General features: G+C 40.4%; 1 protein-coding gene across 2 annotated transcripts in view; it reads right to left on the bottom strand.

Annotated features, from left to right (window-relative positions):
- Positions 1 to 3,895: 3,895 nt before the first annotated feature.
- Positions 3,896 to 26,240, bottom strand: part of MTFR1 (mitochondrial fission regulator 1) — a 115,442-nt gene continuing 93,097 nt past the window's right edge. For both annotated transcript variants that reach the window (XM_029591388.1, XM_029591389.1), the window contains 5 exons: positions 25,308 to 25,429; positions 22,591 to 22,829; positions 13,016 to 13,271; positions 12,113 to 12,281; positions 3,896 to 5,119 (listed from right to left, as the gene is read on the bottom strand). In XM_029591388.1, coding sequence (XP_029447248.1) covers positions 5,051 to 5,119; positions 12,113 to 12,281; positions 13,016 to 13,271; positions 22,591 to 22,829; positions 25,308 to 25,429 — 855 coding nt within the window. In that variant the 3' untranslated portion in view covers positions 3,896 to 5,050. The remainder of the gene's footprint in view (positions 5,120 to 12,112; positions 12,282 to 13,015; positions 13,272 to 22,590; positions 22,830 to 25,307; positions 25,430 to 26,240) is intronic.

Below are 26,240 nucleotides of genomic sequence, written 5' to 3'. Positions count from 1 at the left end.
CAGAGTTCAACCTTATATTAAATAAGTTTCTAAAGCAGATGTAAAATATTTAAATCTTCCTATGTCAAGTTTTATACCAGGAAAAAAATGCCAGCAAACACTCTAAAGAAATCCCTATTACTCATCTACATACATTAAGTCAATTTGATTTTACTAATGTTATATATAGCTTCTACATTACTTCATAATTTAATCATTTCTCCCATTTTTGTCTTGATGGGAAAAATGCTTAATACACAGGGCACAATAATAGATAGTTCTAGTTCCTGTTCTGTTAGTGAGAAAGAAACCTGCAGGCTGAAAAAAGCACGGTATCACTGCCATGGCATGCCAAAGCCCAGTCACTAAGAATAAAGTCTTAGGCTGTGCTTATGTGAGACCATTTACATATTCATTTTTTAAAAGTCCATTATCTGTCAAACTAACGAATAGACAGCAGGGGTTTCATTAGAGAGATGATTCCAACTTATAAACATCTTAAACATTGTATATTCAACTACATAAACCATTTTCTTCAGCTTTCAATGATCTACCCAACTACTCATAAGGTTATCTGGCCCTCCAATCATGCTCCGACTTGCTGTCAAGTTACAGTGATAGTAAGTGTATCTGGTCCGGGATTCGAGTAATACTTCTTGTCACTACCTTCTTTTCCATCTTGCCCTTCCCACTACTTCTGCACCCCAGCGTGACAGCTAAAAGCCTATCCACAATTGCCTTTCAAGGACATCAAGGGGTCATTTTGAACAGTACAACGTATTCAATCTAAAGCAGAAACTATCACCCCAGAGGATTTCATATTGCTAGTAAACCCAGTCTTCCTATATGTTGATAAATCATGGGGCTTACTGAACCATTTCATGTGTATCATTAGCTAAATGGCTACACACTACCAGAAAGTTAATACCAGGTCCATGCAAGGCATAAGTTTCTAATGTCAAGGCTATGCGGGGGGAATCAATGTGTTGCTCCCTTTCTCTCTTGCTCAGAGAATTGTACAGTTCTTGAATCTTCAACACGGCAGTTTGACCTTTACATATAAACAGTATTTGTACAGAATTTTTTTTTCTTTTCTGAAATAAACTTTGCTTAGCCAAACAGCATTAATACCATTGCAATTATTTTGTGCTTTAGTAGACTGACACAGTTTGGACAATTACAAAGTTTGGTGCACGACATGGGAAGGAACCTTACAAGAATCAACAAGGAAGATGAAAATGCCTGAAATGGTTTATCAGCACAGTGCTGGAAGTTACAAACAGGTTTTAAACAGATCTAGAGAGCAACAGTAGAACAGATTGAGAAGTTGGGTAAAAGACGGGGGAGAGGGGAAGATAGTGTTGGTGAAATGTATATGTTCATCTACTGAAAGCGATAGAGAACCAGAGAAGACAACTGGACAGACTAGGGTGGGCCATCTGACCCTTATCTGTTGTTAATCGATTTTGTTTCTCAGTAAAGGGTCAGTTAAATAAAATGTCTCTGTTCTTTAACTGAAACACATACGTCACAGTTATTCTTGGAATGCTTGATAAACTGACCAGCTAAAAGTGTGTCTTCTTTACCTGTTACAAGCAGAAGTCCTTCTAGTTACCCTGATGGCAAGCAACTGGAGACATTGCCTAGGGGTATCCTTAAATCAACACTTCTGTGGATCAAAGATACTCTGTTGGGACTTAAAACGATCATATACTCACAAATCATCTCTGTACAATGTTCTTTAGAGAAATGGTTTGGAGAGAGTTCACCTCTGGTCAAGGAAAGTATAGAAACTTTGGATTTCTCTTCATGAGCAGAGTACACCAGAGTAATATTTTTGTGGACTTAAGTGAAAAAAAGCAATATTCAAGATGTTGGATATCAAACTGTGTTCCTAACATAAGTTCAATAATCAAATCTGGCAATTTGCTTTTCCTAAACTGTATTTACAGTATCTAAATTACTCAACTTGAATTTTAAATTACGTTCCAGATTTTCTAATAAAAAAATAATCTGCTGGTAGTATAGTGATAGTAAATGTGAATTGGTTATTTACTCTTTCAGATAATAGAAAGACTAGGGGGCACTCCATGAAGTTAGCGTGTAGCACATTTAAAACTAATTGGAGAAAATTATTTTTCATTCAATGCACAATTAGACTCTGGAATTTGTTGCCAGGGGATATGGTTAGTGTAACTAGGTTTAAAAAAAGGTTTGGATAAGTTCTTGGAGGAGATGTCCATTATCTGCTATTAAGTTGATTTAGAAAATAGCCACTGCTATTACTAGCAGCAGTATCGTGGGATCTTCTTAGTGTTTGGGTATTTGTAGCCTGGATTGGCCACTGTTGGAAACAGGATGCTGGGCTTGATGGACCCTTGCTCTGACCCAGTTTGGCAATTTCTTATGTTCTTAAGCTGTCATAGTATATATACCCCTACAGTGACCTCAGCCCACCAGTATTCTCCGTCTCTAACAGAGGGTCGTCGTACCTCTCCCTTTTTGAGGATTAAGCTTGGAAACAAGCCTGGAAGTAAACAAACATTCTCCCTCTGTTATGAATTAAGACAGTGTGCTAACTACTAGATCAGTCAATGTCCATTATAAATGGTGGGCAGCAACTGTAAGAGAATGCTGATTTGTAATAAATTACTGGACAGCAGCTGGAGTACCACAATATGTCACAATTTTGGAAGAGAAGTTGAAAAGGCCACTGCTGTCACAGTTAGAGGACAATGAGGAAACAGTAAACCCCCTTGTCTGTGGCAGTTATGCTAACTATGACCAAAACAGAAATTTTGTCACTTGTATAAAAAAAAACAAAACAAACAACCAAGGATACAAGTTCATTAATATTTGTCCACATTTACCTGTTTGACTAAACTCAGTTCCTTCACTTTTTTCAACATATAGAATAGTTCCCTAAACACTACAGCTTCTATATATTTCAGTTGAAAATCATCAAGCTGGCCTAACAGGTTCTCCTTTACAGAGCTAAAATAAGAACTTGCCATGCTGGATCAGACCAAGGGTCCATCAAGCCCAGCATTCTGTTTCCAACAGTGGCCAATCCAGGTCACAAGAACCTGACAATTACCCAAACACTAAGAAGATCCCATGCTACTGATGCAATTAATAGCAGTGGCTATTCCCTAAGTATAATTGATTAATAGCAGTTAATGGACTTCTCCTCCAAGAACTTATCCAAACCGTTTTTGAACCCAGCTACACTAACTGCACTAACCACATCCTCTGGCAACAAATTCCAGAGCTTTATTGTGCATTGAGTGAAAAATGCTGAGAAGTAATCTCTGCTGTACCTTACAAAGGTGATCACTTTTAGGGTGCATTCTTCCTCTTCTGTCCTTATTTCAGCACAATTTTTACTAACATCAGATCTTTATGCTGCTACCCAGATACCTACTTCATGAATTGTTACACAGAACAGACCCCGGCATGAAAATCATCTTCTAAGTATAGAGCTGAGTGTACATTTCCTCTGTAAAAATATCAGAAGACTTTTCATGTCCTTTAACATCACTCTACAAAAATTGTGTAATAAGATATCTGCTTCTTCTTTTCTAACCTAAAAACACACACGGTATACATTTCAAGTCTTCATTTCAAAAAATATTTCAGTGACACATCGTATGAGACCCTATTTAGCAAAAATTATTTTCTGGGAAAGAACATGATGAATCAAGTGCTATGTCATATCAAGTTGTCAAGCTGAATTTAAACAAGGATTAAAATGAATACGGTGCAGTTAAACATTCTTTATCCTTTCATGCTAACGATTATAGGATATCAAACAAGTAACTATTACAGTACAGTATGCAAATATGCTCCAGTCTTCATTGGTCAATGGTCACCACTGTATTGTGCAGCAATTTAATATCAACTGTTTAAGCTTATCAAAGACACTGTTGTAGAACCTTTTTTTTTTGGCAAATATGAGTCTTATGACCTAAAAGGTGGCAGACAGCTCAGTTAGTGTTACACCTAATGGGCTACAAGGAGCAAATATTAACACGTCACCCAGGATCGTGGGTGGGGCTTTCATTTCACACACACCACTGAATAAGAAAGACAGATGTTTACATTTTAAGTCTAAAAGAATAAAGTAGTAAATGTATCCGAGACCTGGTTTGCTCCTGAGTGACCAGCGCTCAGGCCCACTGTTTGCTTTTTCATTTTGTGTCTTATAAAATCAATTCTAACTGGTCCAAGGAGTACTGTCAGTTATAACAGATCTGTCAATTATTATGTAGTGCTGCTTAAAACTATTAGTAATTTTAAGACCATTAATCTAGCATCTTTAATCTTAACATTCTACATGTAACAATACATCCACTTCTATTTAATTGTTCCCATCTTCAGAATATTTTTCCTAAAAACAAACAAACAAAAAAAAAAAAGCAGAAACTGTATTTGAAAATAAGGTCCAATGTTAATTATATATCAGCAGCATTAAAAAAAAATCTACCTTCATGTGTACAAATTTGGGAAAGGGGCTATAAAACAACATTCCCTCTGCAAGAATCAATCTTCAGCGAGAGTCAGTGTTGACTGTGTGCGTTTATGTGAGGTGCTCACATCATAATGTATGTTTTGGGCGAAGCCTTCCAGCAAAGCTGGAGTCTAAGCGTATGCATAATTACTGGAATATAAATTGCTACTGCTGTTACAATGTAGTGAAGGCTTCCACCCAAGTGTGGTATCTTGGCCCCAGCCGTTACTCTAACAGCGGATTGTCACTACCACTTGGAGTACGATGACAAGTGCATGCCTACATAAGCCTCCCACATACAATCATCACAAATTGCTGTCACCGAACTACATGATGTCAAAAAATATTCTGCAGTACTTAATAAACAGTCTTATTCTTACCATAAATCGACCTACAAACTTTGTAAGGTGTCAATTTGGGGGAGGTTAAGCAAATCACTGACGAACACACTGCCAGTGCCTTACATTCAAAACCTTCTTTAACCAAGGCCTTAATACCTACAGAATCAGTGATTAATTAAAAAAAAAATGAAGAACAATGCTGCTGTCTAATATGCTTGTCTTAGGAATCTGAAGATTCTTCAATCAACCTCTTCATTTTTCCTGTAGATTTTAACATGTGTGGTCCAAACTAGAGAGGAGAAACAAAAATACATTAGTTGTCAAAATGTAATTCCATATCTAAGTACTGTAGTATAACAAAATAGTTACTGGTAATATTAATTCTCAAAGAATGCTTTTCAATTTATACAACTACCAGTGTCTATAAGAACATGCCATACTGGGTCAGACCAAGGGTCCATCAAGCCCAGCATCCTGTTTCCAACAGTGGCCAATCCAGGCCATAAGAACCTGGCAATTACCCAAAAACTGTTGAACTACAAAAATCTCAATATTATATATAGCTGGTTTATTCTTGGGGTAATTCTGCAAAACTGTGGGATGCAGAATTAGTGTTGAATTCACCTACCCTACTGAATTTCTGTACAGATTTTTGCTGGCTCCCGCATTGAAGCTGCGCCCTGGCACAGCAGGCCAGAAGGAAACAAAAGTAAACAGTGGCTGCAGCTTTGATACACATGGGGCAAAAAGGTGGCAAAATCCTAAACTTGAATGGGGCAGAAGCAGAAGCAATGGCTAGTGCAGGACCAGGAGTAGCAGAAGATATCTGCAAGGAGGCATCAGTGGAGAACAAGCTGGGTGGGAGACGAGACAACATGGGTAAAGAGAAACTGATGGGATGAACTACAGCGTGGGAAAGACTGGTGGAGGGGAGTGTGTGTGCAAGCATTAGGGGTCAATGTACTATTACAATACTCACCTGGGGAAATTCTGCACAAAAAATGCCAAAATTCTGTTTCTTTAAATAACAATTGCTTTCTGTATTATAGTTTGCTTATTACTCAAAGACCGTGATTAAATATGTTGGTTTGAGAGAGAGAGAGAGAGAGAAAATGATCAAAGAAATTGCAGACAATCACAGAAAAATGAACCCCTGGTATAATGAAGATCTGAAAGAATCAAAAAAAATCAAAGAAAACTAGAAAAACAGTGGCAAAAAAAACCCCTTCAGATGAATCAGATGATACAAATCACACCTATCTCAATACCAAACCCTAATGAATAAATAAAAAAAAAAGTCTACTATGCTAAACAGATACATGGAGTAATTTTCAACTCAAAACCTCTGTTCAAGACAGTCAAGAGTCTGATCAAAGACCCCTCTTCACTCCAAACATCGAACAATATATTCACTAAAGCTTCTTGTAATGACTAAGCAACAGCTTTAAACTAAAAAAAAATCCAGAGGCTGAAACAAGCCACCTTCATCTACTCTCCTTACACGTCTGAAGTCTTAACAACAAATGATAAATGGTCATCAGTTGACACAGTCTCAAAACTGGAAATAAGTACAATATCAAAACTAAAATCAGCTACTCACCCCCTCTGCCTGATACCAGCCTCCTCACTAAAACAAGTAAACCAAACAATAACCCCAACACTCGTCAACCTTGTCCTCATTGAAGGATATAGACCCGTAAGTCTGAAACAGGCAATTATTAAACCAATTTTGAAGAATAAAGCTGGAAGTTCTGACAACTGAGATAACTACCGACCAATCTCTAACCTAACCTTGCTCGCAAAAATTATTGAAAAAGCTGTTCTTTCCCCAATTAGAGTCGCATCTTGAAGACAAGAAGACCCTATATCCTAATCAATTTGGATCCCGAAAGAATCGCTCAACAGAAACTCTTCTACAATCCATAATGGACCTTATACTACGAGACTTCGACTCTAATGTTCTCTATACCTTTCATCACTCCCCTGTTTATTGTAAACCGGCATGATGGGACACTCTCACGAATGCCGGTATAGAAAAAATGAAAATAAATAAAAAAAATTAAATAAATAATGAATATTACTGCCTAGTGCTGATCGATTTTACTGCAACCTTTGACACAGTTGACCATAGTCTGCTTTGCCACCAGCTGAGAAACATAGGGATTGATGGAAATGTACTAAGTTGGTTCACCTCATTCCTCCCAGATAGATCTTTCCAGGTAAAACTAGACAGTCACATATCCGATACACTCCAATGCACAACAGGTGTTCCACAGGGTTCAGCGCCTTCTGCTGCCTTTATGCAAACTACTAACAGACCTTGGATTAAATTTCTATGATCTGCAATTCTATATCCCCTTATCTAATTCATTTGAGAAAACAGCATCACTCATCTCTGAATTCATGTGAACACAATAAAAGAAAAATTTGCACAACTAAACCCGAAAAAAATGAAATAATTTGGTTGAAACGAAATCCTCCAAAATCTACTCCACCATGTATTGATCTTGGAAATCATCAATTAATCCCAGCAACTCAAGTAAGAGACCTAGGAGTCCAGATTGATGAAAATGTATCTATGAAAGCCCACATTAGCAAACTAATCAAATCTGGTTTCTACACAATGTGAATCCTGAGCCATCTGAAACCTCTACTAAGCACTACAGATTTCAGAACTGTTTTGCAATCTCTAATATTCTCAAACCTAGATTTTTGTAATTCCCTACTTCTAGGGCTTCCAGCTAGCCACTTAAAACCATTACAACTACTTCAAAATGCCACTGCCAGACTTCTGACTGGAGCAAGGAAATACGACCACATCACACCAACTCTGATAGCATTGCACTGGCTCTCTGTTCAGTCAAGATTATACAAAGTCCTGACAATAATATTAGGCAACATTGGTTCGAGCAACAACCTGATGGGAATAACATTTAATCCCCATATTCCCACATGAACGCTTAGATCTATGAATAAAGGCCTTCTTGAAATCCCGACCGTAAGAGATTCTCATCTAACTCAAACTAGAGACAGAGTGTTGTCAATTGCTGGCCCAAAGCTTTGGAATTCTATGCCAGAGAATCGAGTAACAGACATTAAGATATTTAAGAAAGACCTGAAAACTTGGCTAGTCGAGTATGCTTACTGTTTGACTGGTACATCTAATCTGCCTTGTCTCTGGATGACCAAATATGTCCTGCACTTTACCCCCAGACCCTCAACCTCAACCCTCCCCAGAATCTGGGACACCCAATTCCCCTTGACTCTGATGACCAAATATGTCATGAACTTCACCCAACTACTGTCAACCCTTCCTATAATCTGATTAAGTTTGCTCTGTATGTGTCTCTCTCTATAGTAATCCCCTAGTTTTAAATTGTTTACCCAATTTCTCTCTGAAGTGTATGTCTACCTCTGTAGCTACAGGCTGTGTTCTTTGTTTAACTCCAGTGTGCATGCCTACCTCCATAACTCGTTTATGAGTGTCAAACCCGTACACTGTTGTGAACTAGTGATTCTCACATGGAACGATGGTATATAAAACACTCAAATAAATACAATTAACAGCACAAGGTATTAGGCAGGGATTGCATTGATAAAGGGGATGGAATGGGTCCCTATTAGGAAAGGCTAAAGAGGTTAGGGCTGTTCAGCTTGGAGAAGAGACAGCTGAGGGGAGCGAGGCAGATATGATAGAGGTCTTTAAAATCATGAGAGGTCTAGAACAGGTAAATGTAAATCAGTTATTTACTCTTTTGGATAACAGAAGGAATAGGATGCACTCCATGAAGTTTGCAAATAGCACATTTACAACAAATCTGAGAAAATTCCTTTTCACTCAACAATTAAGCTCTGGAATTTGTTGCCAGAGGATGTGGTTAGTGCAGCTGGATTTAAAAAAAAAAAAAAAAAAAAAAAGTTTGGATAAGTTCTTGGAGAAGTCCATTAATTGCTAGTGGCATTAGTAGCGTGGAATTTACTTAATGTTTGGGTGCTTGCCAGATTACTTTTAACCTGGTTTGGCCACTGTTGCAAACAGGATGCTGGGCTTGATGGACCCTTGGTCTGACCCAGTATAGCAACTTATATTCTTATGTTCTTAAGTATGACCTATAACTAGGGCCTTCATTTTTAGTTTTTATTATTTTTCATGGGAATTTCAAATGTTATAACAGAAAATAATCTGTGAAAAAGTCATTTTGATTTGTTTTATTATAGCATTGAAATGCGCAGGAAAAATAAAATAAAAACTGAAAACAAACTTAGATATGCACAAATGTCTAACTTCCATGTCCTAAGAAGATGGCAGGTCACACCAAATAAGATTAAGCATAAAACCAAACATGACCTACTTTGTCATCCATTCATTGCCTCTTAAAAAAAATTAAATTAGCCTTGTGGAGGTTTTTTCACTTTCATAGTAATATAGTAGCTGATGGCAGAAAAAGACCAAACAGGTTCATCCCATCTGCCCATTATTCCTGTCCACACTGCCAAGGAAATATCCCTAACTGACAGTCATACAGGATGACCACTTGTAGGATGTCACTAAGACACCATTTGTTGTCTGCTTCCTTGACTGAGCCAGCACAATAAAATGTGCTCTGGGAATAGAGTCAGACATCTGGATAACTTTGCTGGCCCAGGAAAGTTGATATCAGATGATAATGTTTGAGCTTGCAAGAGGATGCTAATGTTGGCATATCTGTCTTCTGATCTTCATCAGACAATCCTGATGGCAATTCTCCAGCAGATATTTCCTGTGCACTGTCTATGTCTCAGCTTTGTATACTAGGGTGAGGAATAGAGCTGGTACATAAATCATAAGTTTGGTTTCAGAATGGATATCACAATCATCAACTCCTCACTTCTTTAGACAACTGAAGGATACATGTCTACATATGAAGTGATGCAGGATTTTTTCACTGATGCCAGCCTTCTGCAAGAGATGGCTTCTATGGTATGGGAAATGCTCAGTGTTCTCCAGAGTCACATCATGAATCAGAACTGCCGAAACTGGGATGGCTCATCGATAGCTTGCTGGAGGAACTTCATTCGTGTGTCAAGTATCAGTGCCATTATCTCATATTCCATGATTGCACGATGTTGTACTTTTAAGATAAAATATACAAATGTACATAAAGAAAAAAACCAAACAAAACAGGCATGGAGGGTGGCAGATATATACTTTAAAAAGGTGTGCAAGCCAGAGAAAGATTTATATTTATGGACAAGATGCATAAGCAGGCAGAACCTGGAATGTTTACAGACAGCACCACATTGAGGAAGCAGAGGTTCTCATAAAAGACTCTGAAAGTAGTGGGTTTTGAATTTAATTTGAATGCATGGAAAAGAGGATAGGATGCTCCAGAAAAAGTGCAATGAGAAAAGCTAAGAAGGCAGAGGTGAAACAAAAGGGATTTAGGATTAAGGTTGTGCATAATGCAAAGAAAGGGAAGGGGACATAAGGAGATAGGGGGGTCATATTAAAAGTACTTTGCGCAGGAAAGTCCTGTATATACAATGTGTAAGATGTAGGACTAGGCATTTTTCACAGTCCCTGAAGGTATAGTGAAGCCACTACCCATGTTCCTGGTGCTATTTGCAGGATGATTTAGGAACCTGATAAAATGCTTCAGATTGCAGCATCCAAAAAAAAAAATTAAAAACTTGAAAACCCTAGTTATAACACATAAGATGTTCAAAGGACCACTGTGTAGTAGCAGGTATAGAGTGTCAGGGAGGAAGGCAAGCTCTCAGTGAAGAACTTTCAGAGCAGTTTGCTAGTCCAATGGGACAACGCTGTTCAAGCTTAGTTAACTAATTGGTGGATTCATGCCATGTCAGGCACAATAGTGTTTGCTTAAGCATTCAGACGTATTTGCCCTTGGTTGACAGATAATATGTACGCATGCATAGTGGAGTTGCTTTTGGCAGTCAAGATTTCCTTTACTGTTGGAGGATATATTGCACATGATTAAAAACAGATTTCTATCATTCATTTCTTCAGTCAAAAAAGCAAACAGAATGTTAGGAATTATTATGAAGGGAATGGTTAATAAAACGGAAAATGTCATAATGCCTCTGTATCGCTCCATGGTGAGACCGCACCTTGAATACTGTGTACAATTCTGGTCGCCGCAACTCAAAAAAGATATAATTGCGATGGAGAAGGTACAGAGAAGGGCAATCAAAATGATAAAGGGGATTGAACAGCTCCCCTATGAGGAAAGGCTGAAGAGGTTAGGGCTGTTCAACTTGGAGAAGAGACGGCTGAGGGGGGATATGATAGAGGTCTAAGATCATGAGAGGTCTTGAACAAGTAGATGTGAATCGGTTATTTACACTTTTGAATAATAGAAGGACTAGGGGGCATGCCATGAAGTTAGCAAGTAGCACATTTAAGAGTAATCGGAAAAAATTCTTTTTCACTCAACGCACAATAAAGCTCTGGAATTTGTTGCCAGAGGATGTGGTTAGTGCAGTTAGTGTAGCTGGGTTCAAAAAAGGTTTGGATAAGTTCTTGGAGAAGTCTATTAATGGCTATTAATCAAATTTACTTAGGGAATAGCCACTGCTATTAATTGCATCAGTGGCATGGGATCTTCTTAGTGTTTGGGTAATTGCCAGGTTCTTGTGGCCTGGTTTGGCCTCTGTTGGAAACAGGATGCTGGGCTTGATGGACCTTTGGTCTGACCTAGCATGGCAATTTCTTATGTTCTTAAAGAGTTTCTCAAGATAGATAGTATTGGCTACAATCTCACAGATTTGTCTTATGTTGGTCAATGTTTAAATTCCCTCTGAAGAAGCCAATAGGTGAAATGAGGATCCTTGAGGTTCTTCAAGTCTGAATTTCAACATTGGTTTTGTGATTTCATGATGAATAATCTTTGTGAACAGATTTAATTCAACTTCAGATATACTGTGTTAGCTGATCTGTTAAATGGATATATATCTGCTGTAATGTCATAGTATGAGTGTGGTATGTATACATATTTTATGAAATAATTTGTGTATCCTTGTACTTTGTGGAATTTTGTCAACATTTAATTTTTTTTTATTGTATGGATTTAGTTTCATCTGTATATTTTTCTATATATTTCTTTAATAAAGAATGTTTTGCTTTTGATAATTATTTTTGTAGCACTGTTTTCCCTCAGGAATTTGCATAATTATGAGTATAGCACTACATAGTGTCAGTGAGTTTGTCTGGTATTTAATTTTACTCTATATCTATATATGTAGATGTTACATTTACAACCAAACAAAATATGAGGCTCACCAGTGGAGTTTCTGAATTGGCCTTAAGGTTGGATTTTGGAAGATCTTTTTCTATTTCACCATGACTGTCACTTCGGTATCTGTAAGCAAATTTCTTTTTCAAAGCTTCGGCAATTAGTGTTGCTGGATCAGCAGGATCAGCCAGCTTCGACTTCGTGTCTTCTGATGATCTACGAAGCAATACATTGAAAACAAAAATTAAACTGCAGTTCAAAATTAATAGTTTCTCCACATTCAAGCAAAGAAAATACAGTAATAAGGTATTCATTTTTTTTTAGTCTTCTAGCCAATAGACTTGAGTCTATATTAAGTCCTAGCAACACTTAAACCTACTGAAATATTTGATAATAAGGAAATACTTATTTTTATAGAACTATTGAGCAACACAGTGCTGTGCAATGGTGATAAGCATTCAGATACAAATCCCTGGCATAAAGAGTTTATAATCTAAATGGATACCTGAGACAACAGGAGATAGTGTGACTTGCCCAAGGTCACAAAATATTCTCTTTATTCTCTATCTCACGCTACCTATCTTTCCCTCTCTTCTCCTGTCTCCCTTAGGCCTCTCCTCTTTCTGGCCTGCTCCCATCCCCTGCCCCCTGTTCATTGTAATTCCTCCTTTAATTGAGTTACTTGTAAACCGGCGTGATGTGCCATACGAACGTCGGTATATTAAAAGTTGTTAAATAAATAAATAAATAAAATAAATCATTGAGAGAAGTGGAATTTGAACCCTAGGTTCTCAGCCCAATGCTTCAACTGCTAAGCCACTCCTTCTCCAGACATTAAACAAACAAACAAAAAAAAAACCCACCGCATGGTCACTCCCATCCAAATTTATACTAAAATTTTTGTTCTGTTACATACAAGTATACAAACCAGTTCTGGCATTTAAATTCACCTTTTCACCGACCGCAACTTTACTCTGTTCATGTCTTTAAGGATTTCAAGCATGTTGGGTACTTCTGGCCTCTTTGGTGCACTTTCGTTTAAACTCTGTCCTGAAGTGCTTCTTTTCCCTTTTCTCTCTCTAATGAGATCGATGGCAGAGAGACTCCTGTGAAGCCCAGAAGGCGGAGGTGGGGGTGGAGGTGGTGGGGGTGGAGGTGGTGGGGGTGGTCCAGGCACTGCAGCTGCAGGAGTAGAACTCGACCCACCTAAAACAATAAGGACAGTTCTTTACAGACATGAAATTGCTTTACAGCACTTGAAATTGGCTTTAAAAACAAGGTTATTGTCCATTCCATCTTAAAAGGGAAGTGCTGTCAAAATGTTTTATCCCCCCCCCCCAAGTCTTCCTCAAGCCCCAACATACCTGCACACTGTTTCTTGTAAAATAGTTTACAGTTACTGAAATCCAAGAACACTCATTTTTAAACTGTCTCTGCCACTATTTTCTTGCAGGTCTCAGCAAGTTCCTGGCATCCCCCCCGTTGCAGTGGTGTTTGAATACTGATCCAGAGGCAGAAGGATGAGATGACCCGCAGTAGCTCACAGGAGAGAAAGAAGCACGCCACCACCCTGCGCCTCTCTTTCCACAGTCCCGGCCTTGTATCTGTTTGGCTGCTGCAAACCCCACACCAGCCTGTACGTCTCTCTAATCCCACATCTCTGCTCAGAGTTTGCCGTGGAAGCCAGATCCACTGGAAAGAGTGGAACCTGAGAATGGTAGCATTCCCCTTTCCAGCTTTGGAAGCACCAAAGAGAAAAGAAAGGTAGGCCAGGTCTTCTCCCCGCACACAATACCTTATCAAGCACAGTCTCAGAAACTCATTTGTCCAGTCTCCCATTCCTTCAGGGGAAAGGTATAATCGAGCCTTAATTCCTGGAGGCAGAAGATATCCAATCAACTGGCCCCCAGCAAACCCTTCAGAGATTGCCTCTCCGGTCAGCTTCCGCAGGAGCTTTAATTTCCAGGCTCCCGCAGAAGTGTAGCCCTCTCTCTGGCACAGACCGGAAAGGTACAGGTGTGCAAACTGCTGGAGGAGCTAAAGGAAAGAGCCTAGAAGTCTGGTGTAAAGTGAAAGGCAGAATCCTAAAGAATAGGCCAGGAACCAGCAGAGAGAGCAGCAAAACACAGGCATGCAAAGTGGCAAGCGAAGGGTGCGTCTGACTGGGAGTGGGGAGAGAGCTGGCATGAAGAGAAATGAATGCTTTTTGGTGAAAGTGGTGCACAAAGGGCTGCAGGAGGTGAGAGGAGAACGGCAGGCAGAAGGATGCCGCTGTGGGAGCAGAATGAAGAAGGAGCAGGGTAGTGCTCCAGCTCTCCAGAATAAACCACTGCTTCCAGATAAGCATTCAAACATCATTAAAATGGTGCGAAACACAGGCATATTGGGACCTGCAAGGAAATGATGGCAGGCATGATTACAAATTAGAGGTTTTGTACTTAACCATAAAACAGCTATATAAATTATTTTACAAAAAAAAAAGTTGGGGGCTTGGTGAACTCTTAAGGAGAATGAAATATCTTGACGGCATTTCCCCTTTAACATAGAAAAAAATCGTCTATACAGAAAACAGATTCTACAGAAAAAAAAAAAAAAAAAGATTATAATATATAAATAAATAAATTATAATTCTCCTCGGCCCTTAATGGGGAAAGTTCACAATACCAGGAAAATGCGTAAAAATATCTCCCAAAGACAAATCTTCATGAGGCTGTACTTCTCAGAAATCACAGTTAACAATTAAAACAAAATTGCTTGTAGTATGCACCAATAGTGTGTCCATCCTTTTTCTTGGTCACAAAAGAGCCTATAGAGACTAAGGTGTAGAATCCGTAAGAGAGAACACAGATGAAATCTTCAGGTGCAGCAACTGCATCTCAGAGACTGTATGATGAATCAATGCTTTAGGAGCATATAAGGAGAATATGATGTTGTACCGATTGAATTGTGTCCCCTTGGTAGCTAATTTCAGTGGTAAATAGTGTGGGCGGTGTGCTTGTGTGTACGTGCACTGTCCTGCTTGTAAGACATCTTTCCTGTGCTGTTGTGTTTTGGGTCATTGGAGTTTAAAAGCTGACAACAGAATTATCCATTCCCCATTCCTTTACCCCACCTCTGCTAAATTGCTCTTCTCTACAAAGATTTCTGAGCTGTCAAGGCATCCTAATCCTAGGAGAAGTGATTTTCCTCAGTCTTCACACTTGGAGTGACATCATCCGATGCAGCCCGACCTGGAAAACTTGTTAAACGTTTCTAGACTTTTGACTGTGTTCGCATGCTATTATGCAACATGTCCACATGGGGGACCCTCAGACTTGTATTTTAGCAGGAAAAAAACCCCCAGGTGGTGGATAAGTTTCTGAGAACAGGCATCCTGTTCTCCTCAGAAAACACATGTTGCAGGTAAGCAGCATGGAGAATCCCTAGCTACAGGCTGCCCCTAATGAAAAAAGGGAGAAAAACAATAACAAGTGCCAACAGGATCAACAATATTTTTGATTGCAATAAGCTTTTTCTCCCCATTATATACTTAACCTATGAATGGCAGCAAGGAATAAAAACAAGCCCTATGAGGGAAAGGAGTTGGGCTTTACACCTCAAATTTCGCAGTTGGTCAAAGATTTACTGCAGCATTGGCAATCCCTGTCCAAATAATAATGAGATGTGAACGTGTAGAGAGAACTCCACATCACAACCCTGTAAATCTCCATGGTGACAGATAACAGGTGAGCTACAGATGCTGCCATAGCTTAGACAGAGTGAGCCTGGACATGGCCCACCCAGGCATAACAGAAGGAGATGAAATCTGCTAGCCAATTAGATCAATTCTGCTTGGCAAATGCTATCCCCAGTTTGCTGGTATCAAAAGAAACAAAAAGCTGGGTGGACTTTCTATGGGCTTCAGTCCGCTCCAGATAGAAGGTCAAGGCTCTCTTGCAGTCTAAACTGTGCCGTGCTTGTTCACCTTGGTGGACATATGACCTGGGAAAGAATGTTGGAAGGATGATTGGTTAAGATGGAATTCCAATACCACCTTAGGCAAGCACCCTATTATGAAAAAACTTGGCATAAGGTTGATAAGTTAGTAGAGCCTGAAGCTCACTGACTTTGCATGATGAAGTGACCACCACCAAAAATATGGCCTTCCAGGCCTGATGGGAGGCTTCAGATGAAGCAAGCCTCAGATAAACCAGACAAGAAAAAGTCTGTACAACGTTGAGTTTATCTTCTACATGATGATGATAGGTACCAATGGCACTGAGGTTAACTCTTACTGAGTTGGTATTGAGAGCAAATTCTGATAGATTTCTAAGCAGTTTTTCTGTGGAGCAGGAGAAAGGATCCAAGGTCTTATGCTCACACCACAAAGCAAACCTCTGAGCTCATAGCATGGTAGTAATCAACAAATGAGCCCTCTCAAGGGCCATACCATAAGACAAAACAGAGTCAGATCTTCGTGAAGGACAGGCCCCTGCTGCAACAGGTTCTTGTGTGGCAGAATATGAAGGGGGGGTCTCTACCAGGAGCCTTCACCGATCTGCATACCATGGTCTTCTGGGCGAATCCGGTGCCACCAGGAGCACCAACCCCTGTGGCCTTCGATCCTGCAAATTATTCTGCCCAACAGGGACCACGGGGGAAAGGCATACAGCAGCTTGTCTTCTGGTCAGGCCTGCATGACAGCATAGATATCCAAGGACCTCGGAACTCTCCTGCGATTGAAGGATCAAGGAACCTTCGCATTGCAAGAAGTCACCAGCAGCTCTAGGAACAGAAAACTTCAGCAATTCACTATCAGCTGAAACGCCTCGTCCGACAATACACATTCTCCTGGGTCCACACTCTCCCTGCTCAGAAAGTCTGCTCTTACGTTGTCTTTTCCTGCAATATGAGAGGCCGAGATCACCTGGAGATGCCTTTCCTCCCATTCCATAAGTTGGTCTATTTCCTGCGACACTTGCTGCCTCTTGGTTCCTCCCTGCCGATTGATGTAAGCCACTGTCGTGGCATTGTCAGACATCACTCGGACTGCTTGACCCTGCAGACTGTCGCTGAACTGCAAGCACGCCAACTGGACCACCAGGGCTTCCAGATTGATGCTCCAGAGACACTCTTCCACATTCCAGTATCCTTACGCAATTAGTTCCTGATAGTGAGCTCCCCAACCCTGGAAACTCACATCTGTTGTGAGTTATCAACCAGTCTGGCGATGTCAGAGAAACTCCCTTTCTCAGATGATCCTCCTGCAACCACCACTGGAGGTGAAAGCAGATTTCCATCAACAAGTGGAGCCATACCGAATAGTCCTGAGACTGTGGGTTCCAACGAGACAGCAGGGATCGCTGAAGAGGACACATATGCGCTCTCGCCCACGGCACCACTTCCAAAGTTTCCGCCATCAAACCGGAGTATCTGTATATAGGACCACACTTAAGTGTATAGTGTTCACCAAAAGGCACACCTGCGACATCAACTTCTGGTAGGAAAACTTTGTCCTGCCTCATGTCAAACCGAACACCCCGATAATCCATCGTATGAGATGGCTGAAGACTGCTCTTGGCTAAGTTCACTACCCAACTGAGCTCCTGCAACAAGAAGATCACCTTGCGGTGAGACTTGACTCAAATCAGCCAAATACGGGTGTACTAGGATTCCATCCTCTCTCAACTCTGCACCACAACCACCATAACTTGGAAAAAGTTCTGGGAGTGGTGGCCAGACCAAAGGGCAGCGCCTGAAACTGATAATGGCACCCCTATACTGCGAAACACAGAAAACATTGGTGCTCTAATCAGATGGGTATATGGAGGAAAGCCTTGGGACAGATCCAAGGAGGTCAGAAATTCCCCGGACTGCACGGCCATTACTGCTGAGCGCACGGTTTCCATGCAAAAATGAGTCGCCCGCAAATGACTGTTGAATCCTTTGAGATCCAGGATGAAGAGAGCCTTCCTTCTTGGGCACAACAAAATAAAACGAATATCACCCCGTACTTTGAGACGTAGGCAATGGAACTATAGCCGTCAGACTGAACAGCCTTGACAGCGTAGATTCCACTGCCTGCTGCGGGGAGTGGCAAGGAGACACCATGAACACATCCTGAGGAACATTGCAAAATTCCAGTGCATATCCTTCTCATATCACCTCCAGGATCCAATGATCTGATGTGATCTCGACCCAACTCTGATAAGAGAGAGAGATGGCCCCCTCTCTCATGTTCCCGAGGGTGGGTCAGCAAATATTCATTGTGAAGCTTGGGAGGATTTGGTACCCGAGCCTGTGCCTCGCTTAGGCTGTCAGGAATTCTCAACTGGGGGAGGGACCATTTGGTATCATCGTAGGAGAGCAGGGATTTTTTCCTTTCTTTGTAAAATTTGCCTTCTAAAATCTGAAGCAATCCCCAGTAGGGAGATGCACTTCACCTTCTGCTGGAGATGAACGGCAGGCTGATGCAGGAGTATATATACTGTGACATCAGTTTGCTCCATCTCCATCTGCTGGCAGAGGTGCATAACCCACTGGTTTTGAGTCAATCTGTCTATAAGCTAGGAAATGGCACATTGCTGTGGAACAGAGACGAGAACACAAACTTACAGAACGCATGAAAACCTTACCTAGGGAACTACTAGGTAGACGACCATGGGGGCCTGAAGACAAATCAATCCTGCTGCAGGCAAAAATTCCCAAAGGCCCAGAAGCAAGAGGGAAGCAAAAAACAACCAGAGGGCTCCACAGAAAAAGAAAGTCCGAGGAGCCCCCATGTGAATGTTAGCATAATGGCATGCATGGGCATTGCTCAGTGAGGCACGGTCAAAGTTCTAGAAACTTTGACATAAGTTTTCTGAACCAAGTTCCATCAAATGATGTTACCGACTATGTGAAGACTGTCATCCTGCTTGTGCTTAGAGAAAATACATGTTTTGTGATTGGCTGATAAGGAAATCTGAACAAGGTTAAGTGTATAAATGGAATGATCTATTTTAGTTATTTTTAATTTCTGCAGACATTTGAGCCTTCATTAACTCTTGCATAGCATTTTAACTTCCTTCTTCTCAATGACTTAGAAAAATTAAAGAAAAAGTAGAAGTCTCTTTCACCCTATTGTTTCTTATAGAGTTTGGCTGCATATATATTTTGAGAGTATTTAAATGAAGCCAATAACACAGCAGGAGCAATGTCACATTGCTTCCTCTTCCCAATTCTTTCCAAGGAGGTAAATCTTAGAATGGCAATTAGGCCAGCAAGGACCCTGGGCAGTTACCTCCTGCTCCTTTGAATTTCCAGCTCAGTCTGAACCTGGGCTGGGATCTGTTACCACGAGCCTTTCATTCGGAACTGCCCAGGGATTTTCCCCAGTTTTCCATCCCTTCCCAACTTACTTAGCCTAGTCATGGCAGGGGGATGAGCAGCAGGGTTCTTTCTAGCAACCTGCACTCCCTAGCTCTATGTCCCTAGACCTATGTCCCTAGACCTATGTCCCTAGACCTATGTCCCTAGACCTCCCAACAATGATTATGGGGGATTTCAACCTCCACACAAATGCAATACCTCGCTCTACCAACTGTGAAGCCCTCCTCACCACCCTCGGCGCGATGGGATTCACTCAGACCATCAACAGCCCCACGCATAAAGCTGGTCACACCCTGGATCAAATTTTCATCAATTCTAATTTCACTTGCACAACAGAACCATCCTGTACCCCAATCCCTTGGTCAGATCACTTCCTGATTGAATCTTCCTTTTCCACACACAAACAGACACACACCTCTCCACACACTTCTACCATTCAATTCAGGAAAGCATGTCCATCTGACATACTCAGCGATCAGCTATCCAAAGAACTCTCTAACCTAGACCTAGCTAATCCTGACTCAGCAATATCCTCCTGGCAAAAGATTACAGAAACAGTCGCAAACAAATGGTGCCCAATAATCTCCAAATCACTCAACCCAACAAAAAAGGGAAACCAACCCTGGTTCTGCTCGGAACTGAAACAGATGAAACAGGACCTACGCCAGAAAGAAAAAAGATGGCGCAAAACCCCTAACAAAACAACACTTTCAACACAAGAGATTCTTACATCACTACAGGACCGCCATTCTACAGAAAAAAAAGGAATACTATGCAAACAAAATACACCATTTTCAGTATGATGCCCAGGCCCTATTCGCTTACGTAACACAAATCACTAAATCGACCTCCCCACCTATTCCAGATGAACAAGCTCTCTCCAAAGCTAATGAACTCGCTTCTTTCTTCCAACAGAAGATCTTAAATACCCTCGCCCTCCTTCCTACAAATACAACTCCTCTCAAGTCAGGAGAGAATTCCAGTTCTCTAAATAGACCCAATTTTGACTGTTTCGAATCAATCTCCACTAAAGAGATCGAATCCCTTCTAAAAAGACAGAAACCATCTAGCCATCCGGCTGATAATATTCCATCGAGACTCCTGCTTCTCATCCCAAACTCGATCTCAGGACCTCTGACCAGCATCATAAACAGCCTCCTAACCCAAGGAAGTTACCCAGACAGTCTAAAAACCGCTTCACTTAAGCCCCTCCTCAAGAAACACAAACACAATTTAGACCCAAATGTACTAGCTAATTTCAGACCCATCTCTAACCTCCCATTCGTCGCCAAACTAACGGAGAAACTGGTAAACACACAGCTTTCTGATTATCTGGAAGATCACAAGATCTTACACCCATCGCAATATGGTTTCCGTAAATCACGCAACACCGAAACCCTCCTCATTTCACTAACAGACCATATTATTATGGGGTTAGACAAAGGACACTCCTTCTTACTAGTCCTATTAGACATCTCGGCGGCCTTCGACTTCGTCAACCATACCATCCTGTTGGATCGCCTAGCAGATATCAGCATCTCCGGATCTGCTCACAACTGGTTCAAGTCCTTCCTCAGCAATAGGACTTACAAAGTCAAAATCAACAATAAAGAGTCACCCCTAACAAAATCTAACCTTGGCGTACCACAAGGATCTTCTTTATCCCCAACCCTCTTCAACATATACCTCCTCCCCCTCAGCCAACTGTTAACAGATCTCAACCTAATTCATTATCTGTACGCCGACGACGTACAGATTCTAATCCCCATAACAGAATCAATCTCGAAAGCGCTCACCCATTGGAATAACTGCCTACTATCCATCACCAATCTACTCAACAGCTTAAACTTGGTCCTCAACGCCTCTAAGACAGAGCTTCTCCTCATCTCCTCAAACGATAACAATATCTCCCAACCACCACCACTAAACTCTCACATCACCTGTAAGCAGGTTAGAGATCTTGGGGTGATTTTAGACAACCGACTAAACCTAAGGAAAATGGTCAACACAACAACTAAAGACTGCTTCTTCAGATTTCAGGTCCTAAAACGACTTAAACCACTCCTATTCTTCCATGACTTCAGGACAGTTCTCCAAGCGCTACTGTTCGCCAAAATAGACTACTGCAGCGCCCTTCTACTAGGACTCCCCAAATCCACTACCAAACCTCTGCAGATGATTCAAAATGCGGCAGCAAGATTGTTGACCAGTACCAACCGCTGCGAACACATCTCACCCATACTCAGGAACCTTCACTGGTTACCAGTGAATTTCAGAATTCTATACAAATCAATCACCTTAATCCACAAAACCATCCATCATCAACTTCAACTTGACCTGGAAATACCATTCAAACTTCACTTCTCTAACAGACCAACTAGAGATATTTACAAAGGCACTCTCAATGTCCCCCCCCACTAAAGCCACACGCCTCGCTACGACCAAAGACAGAGCCTTTTCGATAGCAGGCCCATCTATCTGGAACAGCATCCCATCAAATCTCAGACTGGAGCCTTGCCTTTTAACTTTTAGAAAAAGACTTAAAACCTGGCTCTTTCACCAAGCCTTCCCTGAACCACCAGTCAATTACTAGTTGGCATTCATTCCTACCCGGTCTGGCACTCTGTCTTCTCGTATAAAATGGACTCTGAGACGTTCAGGTTATAGCACTGTTTAAGTTTTTTAATTTGTTCACTCTATGGTAACAATACTTTACCGGCCTTTCTTCTTTCCAGCTTGTTGTAAGCTTCCAAGTTCTCTCCCCCTGTTGATTGTAACTTTGACTTATTCCTACCTATTGTTATCTTTCGTTTACTTGAATTATTACTCTAGTTTTCCCTTTGTTAAACTGTAAACCGATCCGATATGGTTATTTACTATGAAGGTCGGTATAAAAAACTGTTAAATAAATAAATAAATAAATGTTTGGCCACTAGGTGTCACCACTGCACCTTCCCACCCCCAGGAGCTGGGAATACTGCCTCTGCAGCTTTGTCTGACCCAGGATGCAGAAGACCTGAGCCAGGGATCAAACTCAGATTCCTCCACATGATGCACAGCAAGTCCGTATGCCACTTGACCAACCCAGCAATTCTATAATCACCAGGCATTATTTATTACCTTCCACTTTAGATGCAGATAAAAAATTAAAAAAAAAACAACTTATATAAAATACCTGCTGTCACACTTTGCTGCTCTTGCAAAATTACAATTTTTGCTATTTGTGCTCTCAGACTGGCAAGTTCATTTTCCAAAGCATTGATCTTCTGTAGAGCCTCATCATTTGATGCCACTGGAAGCCTAGCCTCTGGTGCCTCTTTTGTCAGACTAGGCAAGGACACCTGCCTCCTTAGGGGAACGCCCAAATTATGTGGCTCTTCAGCCACCGTCGTTTGGTCTGGCCGCACCTCTGACCTGTTAAGAATAAAACAATAGTTTGGTAATATACAGTGCAAAAGCAGTTTGCCTTTTCCTAAGACAACACAAACAAGATGCTTCTTGAAACGTCTGGTACTACGGTTTCTCATTAGATCAAATCTACTATGCTACAAATGCAAAACTAGGATAGCTTCATATGCAATGCTACATAACATTTCTGATTCTTCCCTTATGATAAATAAACCTGATTATACTGTAAATATAGACTGTAATATTACTAATGCAAGACCTACAGCATGCAATAGCAGTTACAATGCTAACGTAATATAGTTACATTAATATAATATACCACCAGAGGGCAAAAATCTCATACTGATTTAATTTTTCTTCATCCATAAACGTAAACTAAGATTAGCACAGATATTTTTTGTAAGAGTACTATTATAAATGAGCATATGAGGCAAAAAACCCCCAAAAACCCATGCAGTTACAAAAATTGCAGTCTTTTATATTTCTAATATTTCCCAACAGTTAAACTTGGATTAATGTTACTTGAGGCATGAAATTCCTACAGTGACACTGCATTTCCTTATATTGTATGGTGCTGAATTATTGCAGAGACAGAAGCTCAGTTCCAACTTCTGCAATACCCTATTAAACATGCAAAAAAATGGGAGGAATGATTTAAGACCCCATATCCAAAATTAGTCTTCTACAGGAAATGACTAAGGTTCATTTACACTAATTTTTTAAAATGTCCCTTGCTATAACTTAAATGTATATGAAAAACCACAAAAAAAAGCTGCAAAAAAGTCACAGAACATGTGCTAGGTATTGTCATTTCTCTAAGCGAACACTAGATGGGTGTTCAGTTTATTCAACAATTAAAACGCACAGCAAGAATTTAGTATTCTCGAAATCCATTTTTCAAGCTCAATGAATAGCACTGAAGGCACTGCATAGTCTCCCTTTGCAGTAGCACCCATTAAGGTTCCAGTTCTAAATTCTAACTATTGCAGCGTTACGCAGAAATTCATGTGTCGTGCATGACATATCTTGTGGAGATATCCCATTATGATTTTAAGTAATTCCCAGTGAAATTACTTTGCTATTTTTTACTGTGGTGTGTTATTGTAAAACCATAAAGGTATGCTTAGCTGTGGGGGTTGTTTAGCTGGGAAAACAGACATGCATGGGGGTTGCTTGCTGGATTAAATAGGAGATTTTGTATGGTCAACATAATAACCAGAAGTCCTAGCTGAAAGGCAGGTGCTCAAATAGCAGGGTTTCTGTAACAGGAAACAGAAAGGACCTTAGGATAGCGGATGTTTGAGCAATGGCCATGCTATTGATAATGATTTAGATCGTCACAATAGGTTGTTAGCAGCCATGAGATGGAAAGGAAGTAGAGTGTGAATTAAGTGGTGGTGATAAGAGCACAAATGAGAGAGATGGCAAACTGGACAAAGAGAGTTACCTAACAGGCTAGCTGCTAGGATATCCTTGCAGTGTGGTCAGAAATAATTGGGCTCACTGCATGGAGCAGCTGATCATTTTCTAATATCACCTACTGTGCACAGAAAAACAGGTTAACAAATGAAAACAAACAAAAAAATAGTAATGATGGCAGAAAAGGACCAGATGGCCCATCCAGTCTGCCCAGCAAGTTTCTTATGCTAGTAACTGCCACTCTGTGCAGGTTACCCCCCAAGCCTTATAAGAGTAGTAATATTTACAATCATTCAAAACCAAGCAACTGTCAAACCCATAAATTACAGGTAATAACATTTTTACTGGGTAAAGAGCCTTCTTGATAATTCAGACAATACTGCTTGATGTTCTTTGCTTTAGGACTTTCCCTTGTATCTACACGTCAGGACCCATGTTTTGTTGTCTGTATCCAGCTCCTCTACCCCACCCCAATTGTCAAAGCGGGAAGTGATGTTGCAATTGTGTCAAAGGCATCAAGGTTACTGATTGAGGGTAGTAATCCCCATGCCTTCTGTTAGGGTAGTAACTGCCGCTCCATGCAAGTTACCTCCATACACTCTCCTTCATTTCCGTCCTCCAGCCATTAGGGATCCACAATGTTTATCCCACACCCCTTTGAATTCGTTGACTGTTTTCTTCTTCACCACCTCCTTCGGAAGGAATTTCCAAGCATCCACCCACCCTCTCCATGAATAAATATTTCCTGACGTTTGTTCCGCGTCATCCTCCCCTGGAGTCTCATTTTGTGACTCCTGGTTCTACTGTTTCTTTTCCAACGGAAAAGGTTCAAAGGTTGTGCATCAATAAGTGATCTCTTTCTAATGGAAAAACATTATTCATTTTTTAAGTAGCTTTCGGGAACTACACTCCCTTTTTCAAGTCTGGTCCTCTACTATCTTAGGTATACGGCCCGTAAAAAAAAATAAAAATATGGAGGGTGCAACGGCAAAGCACTGTTTATTTTTATGTTTACAGTAATTTTGTCCAGGTGACAAGTTTAGTTCAAATAAATTGAGAACATACCTGAATCTTGTAGAGACCTCCCCTTCATCTTTAGATACCCATCCGACATCTGCAAGAGAAGCTACTGCTGCTTCGTCTCTGTTATGGCCAGCAGCACTTAAGTCTACAGGATAAGGAATAAGCTGGAAATAAAAAATATATACATATTTTACATGATTTAGTACCAGAGTTAGCCCAATAGCTCATAAAATGACCAAGAAAGTTGACATCACTATTATAATTGCAAAAGCTGTCATTTTCTTCTCTTTTATAATTTTTAGCTCTTAACAGAATTTCTGACAGCAAGGGAAAAAAAATTAAGAAAGGGAGACAGAGCAGTGAAGCAAAGTCATGGAAAACACAAAGCAAGGGACAAAAGAAGCAGCAAGGGGAAATGAATGCGCATTACCATTTTATACAAATATTAAAAACAAAATTAATTTAAAAAACCCCTCTAAAGACAAAAAAAAAAAAATAAGACCTTCATACAAACGCAGCTGAGCAAAATGAGTCACGATGTAACTTTACATAGAAAGTCACTATCAATGCTCATAAGCTACGACAAATTTAATCATAGGTGTCATGAGTCCACAAGTCCAGTTATTTAAGAAAATGTTTTCCTATGCAGGTGCAAGATACTTAATTCAATAGTAGTGAAAGTGATTTAAAAAAAAAAAAAAAAAAAAAAAGGGTGACTATCCTGACTGAAAATTGCTTGAAAATGCTATGCTTCAGAGTTCAAAAAACTATCTAGCCCAATGCGATTCACGTATGTACGCCTTCCTCAGGGGCCAGAAAAGTGTGCCAAAATGTTAGCGCAACTGAAACAGCTAATACAGCGTCAGTCCATAACGTCACCCCACTTCTCTTACATCAGGACTCATTTTGCTCAGCTGTTTGTATGAAGGTCTCTTTATCTCATTTCGCTTCTAGCATTTGGAGGTTCCCTTTTTG

This window comes from Rhinatrema bivittatum, chromosome 2, assembly GCF_901001135.1.
Source record: "Rhinatrema bivittatum chromosome 2, aRhiBiv1.1, whole genome shotgun sequence".
Lineage (NCBI taxonomy): Eukaryota > Metazoa > Chordata > Amphibia > Gymnophiona > Rhinatrematidae > Rhinatrema > Rhinatrema bivittatum.
This window is presented reverse-complemented; position numbering and strand designations above follow the sequence as displayed.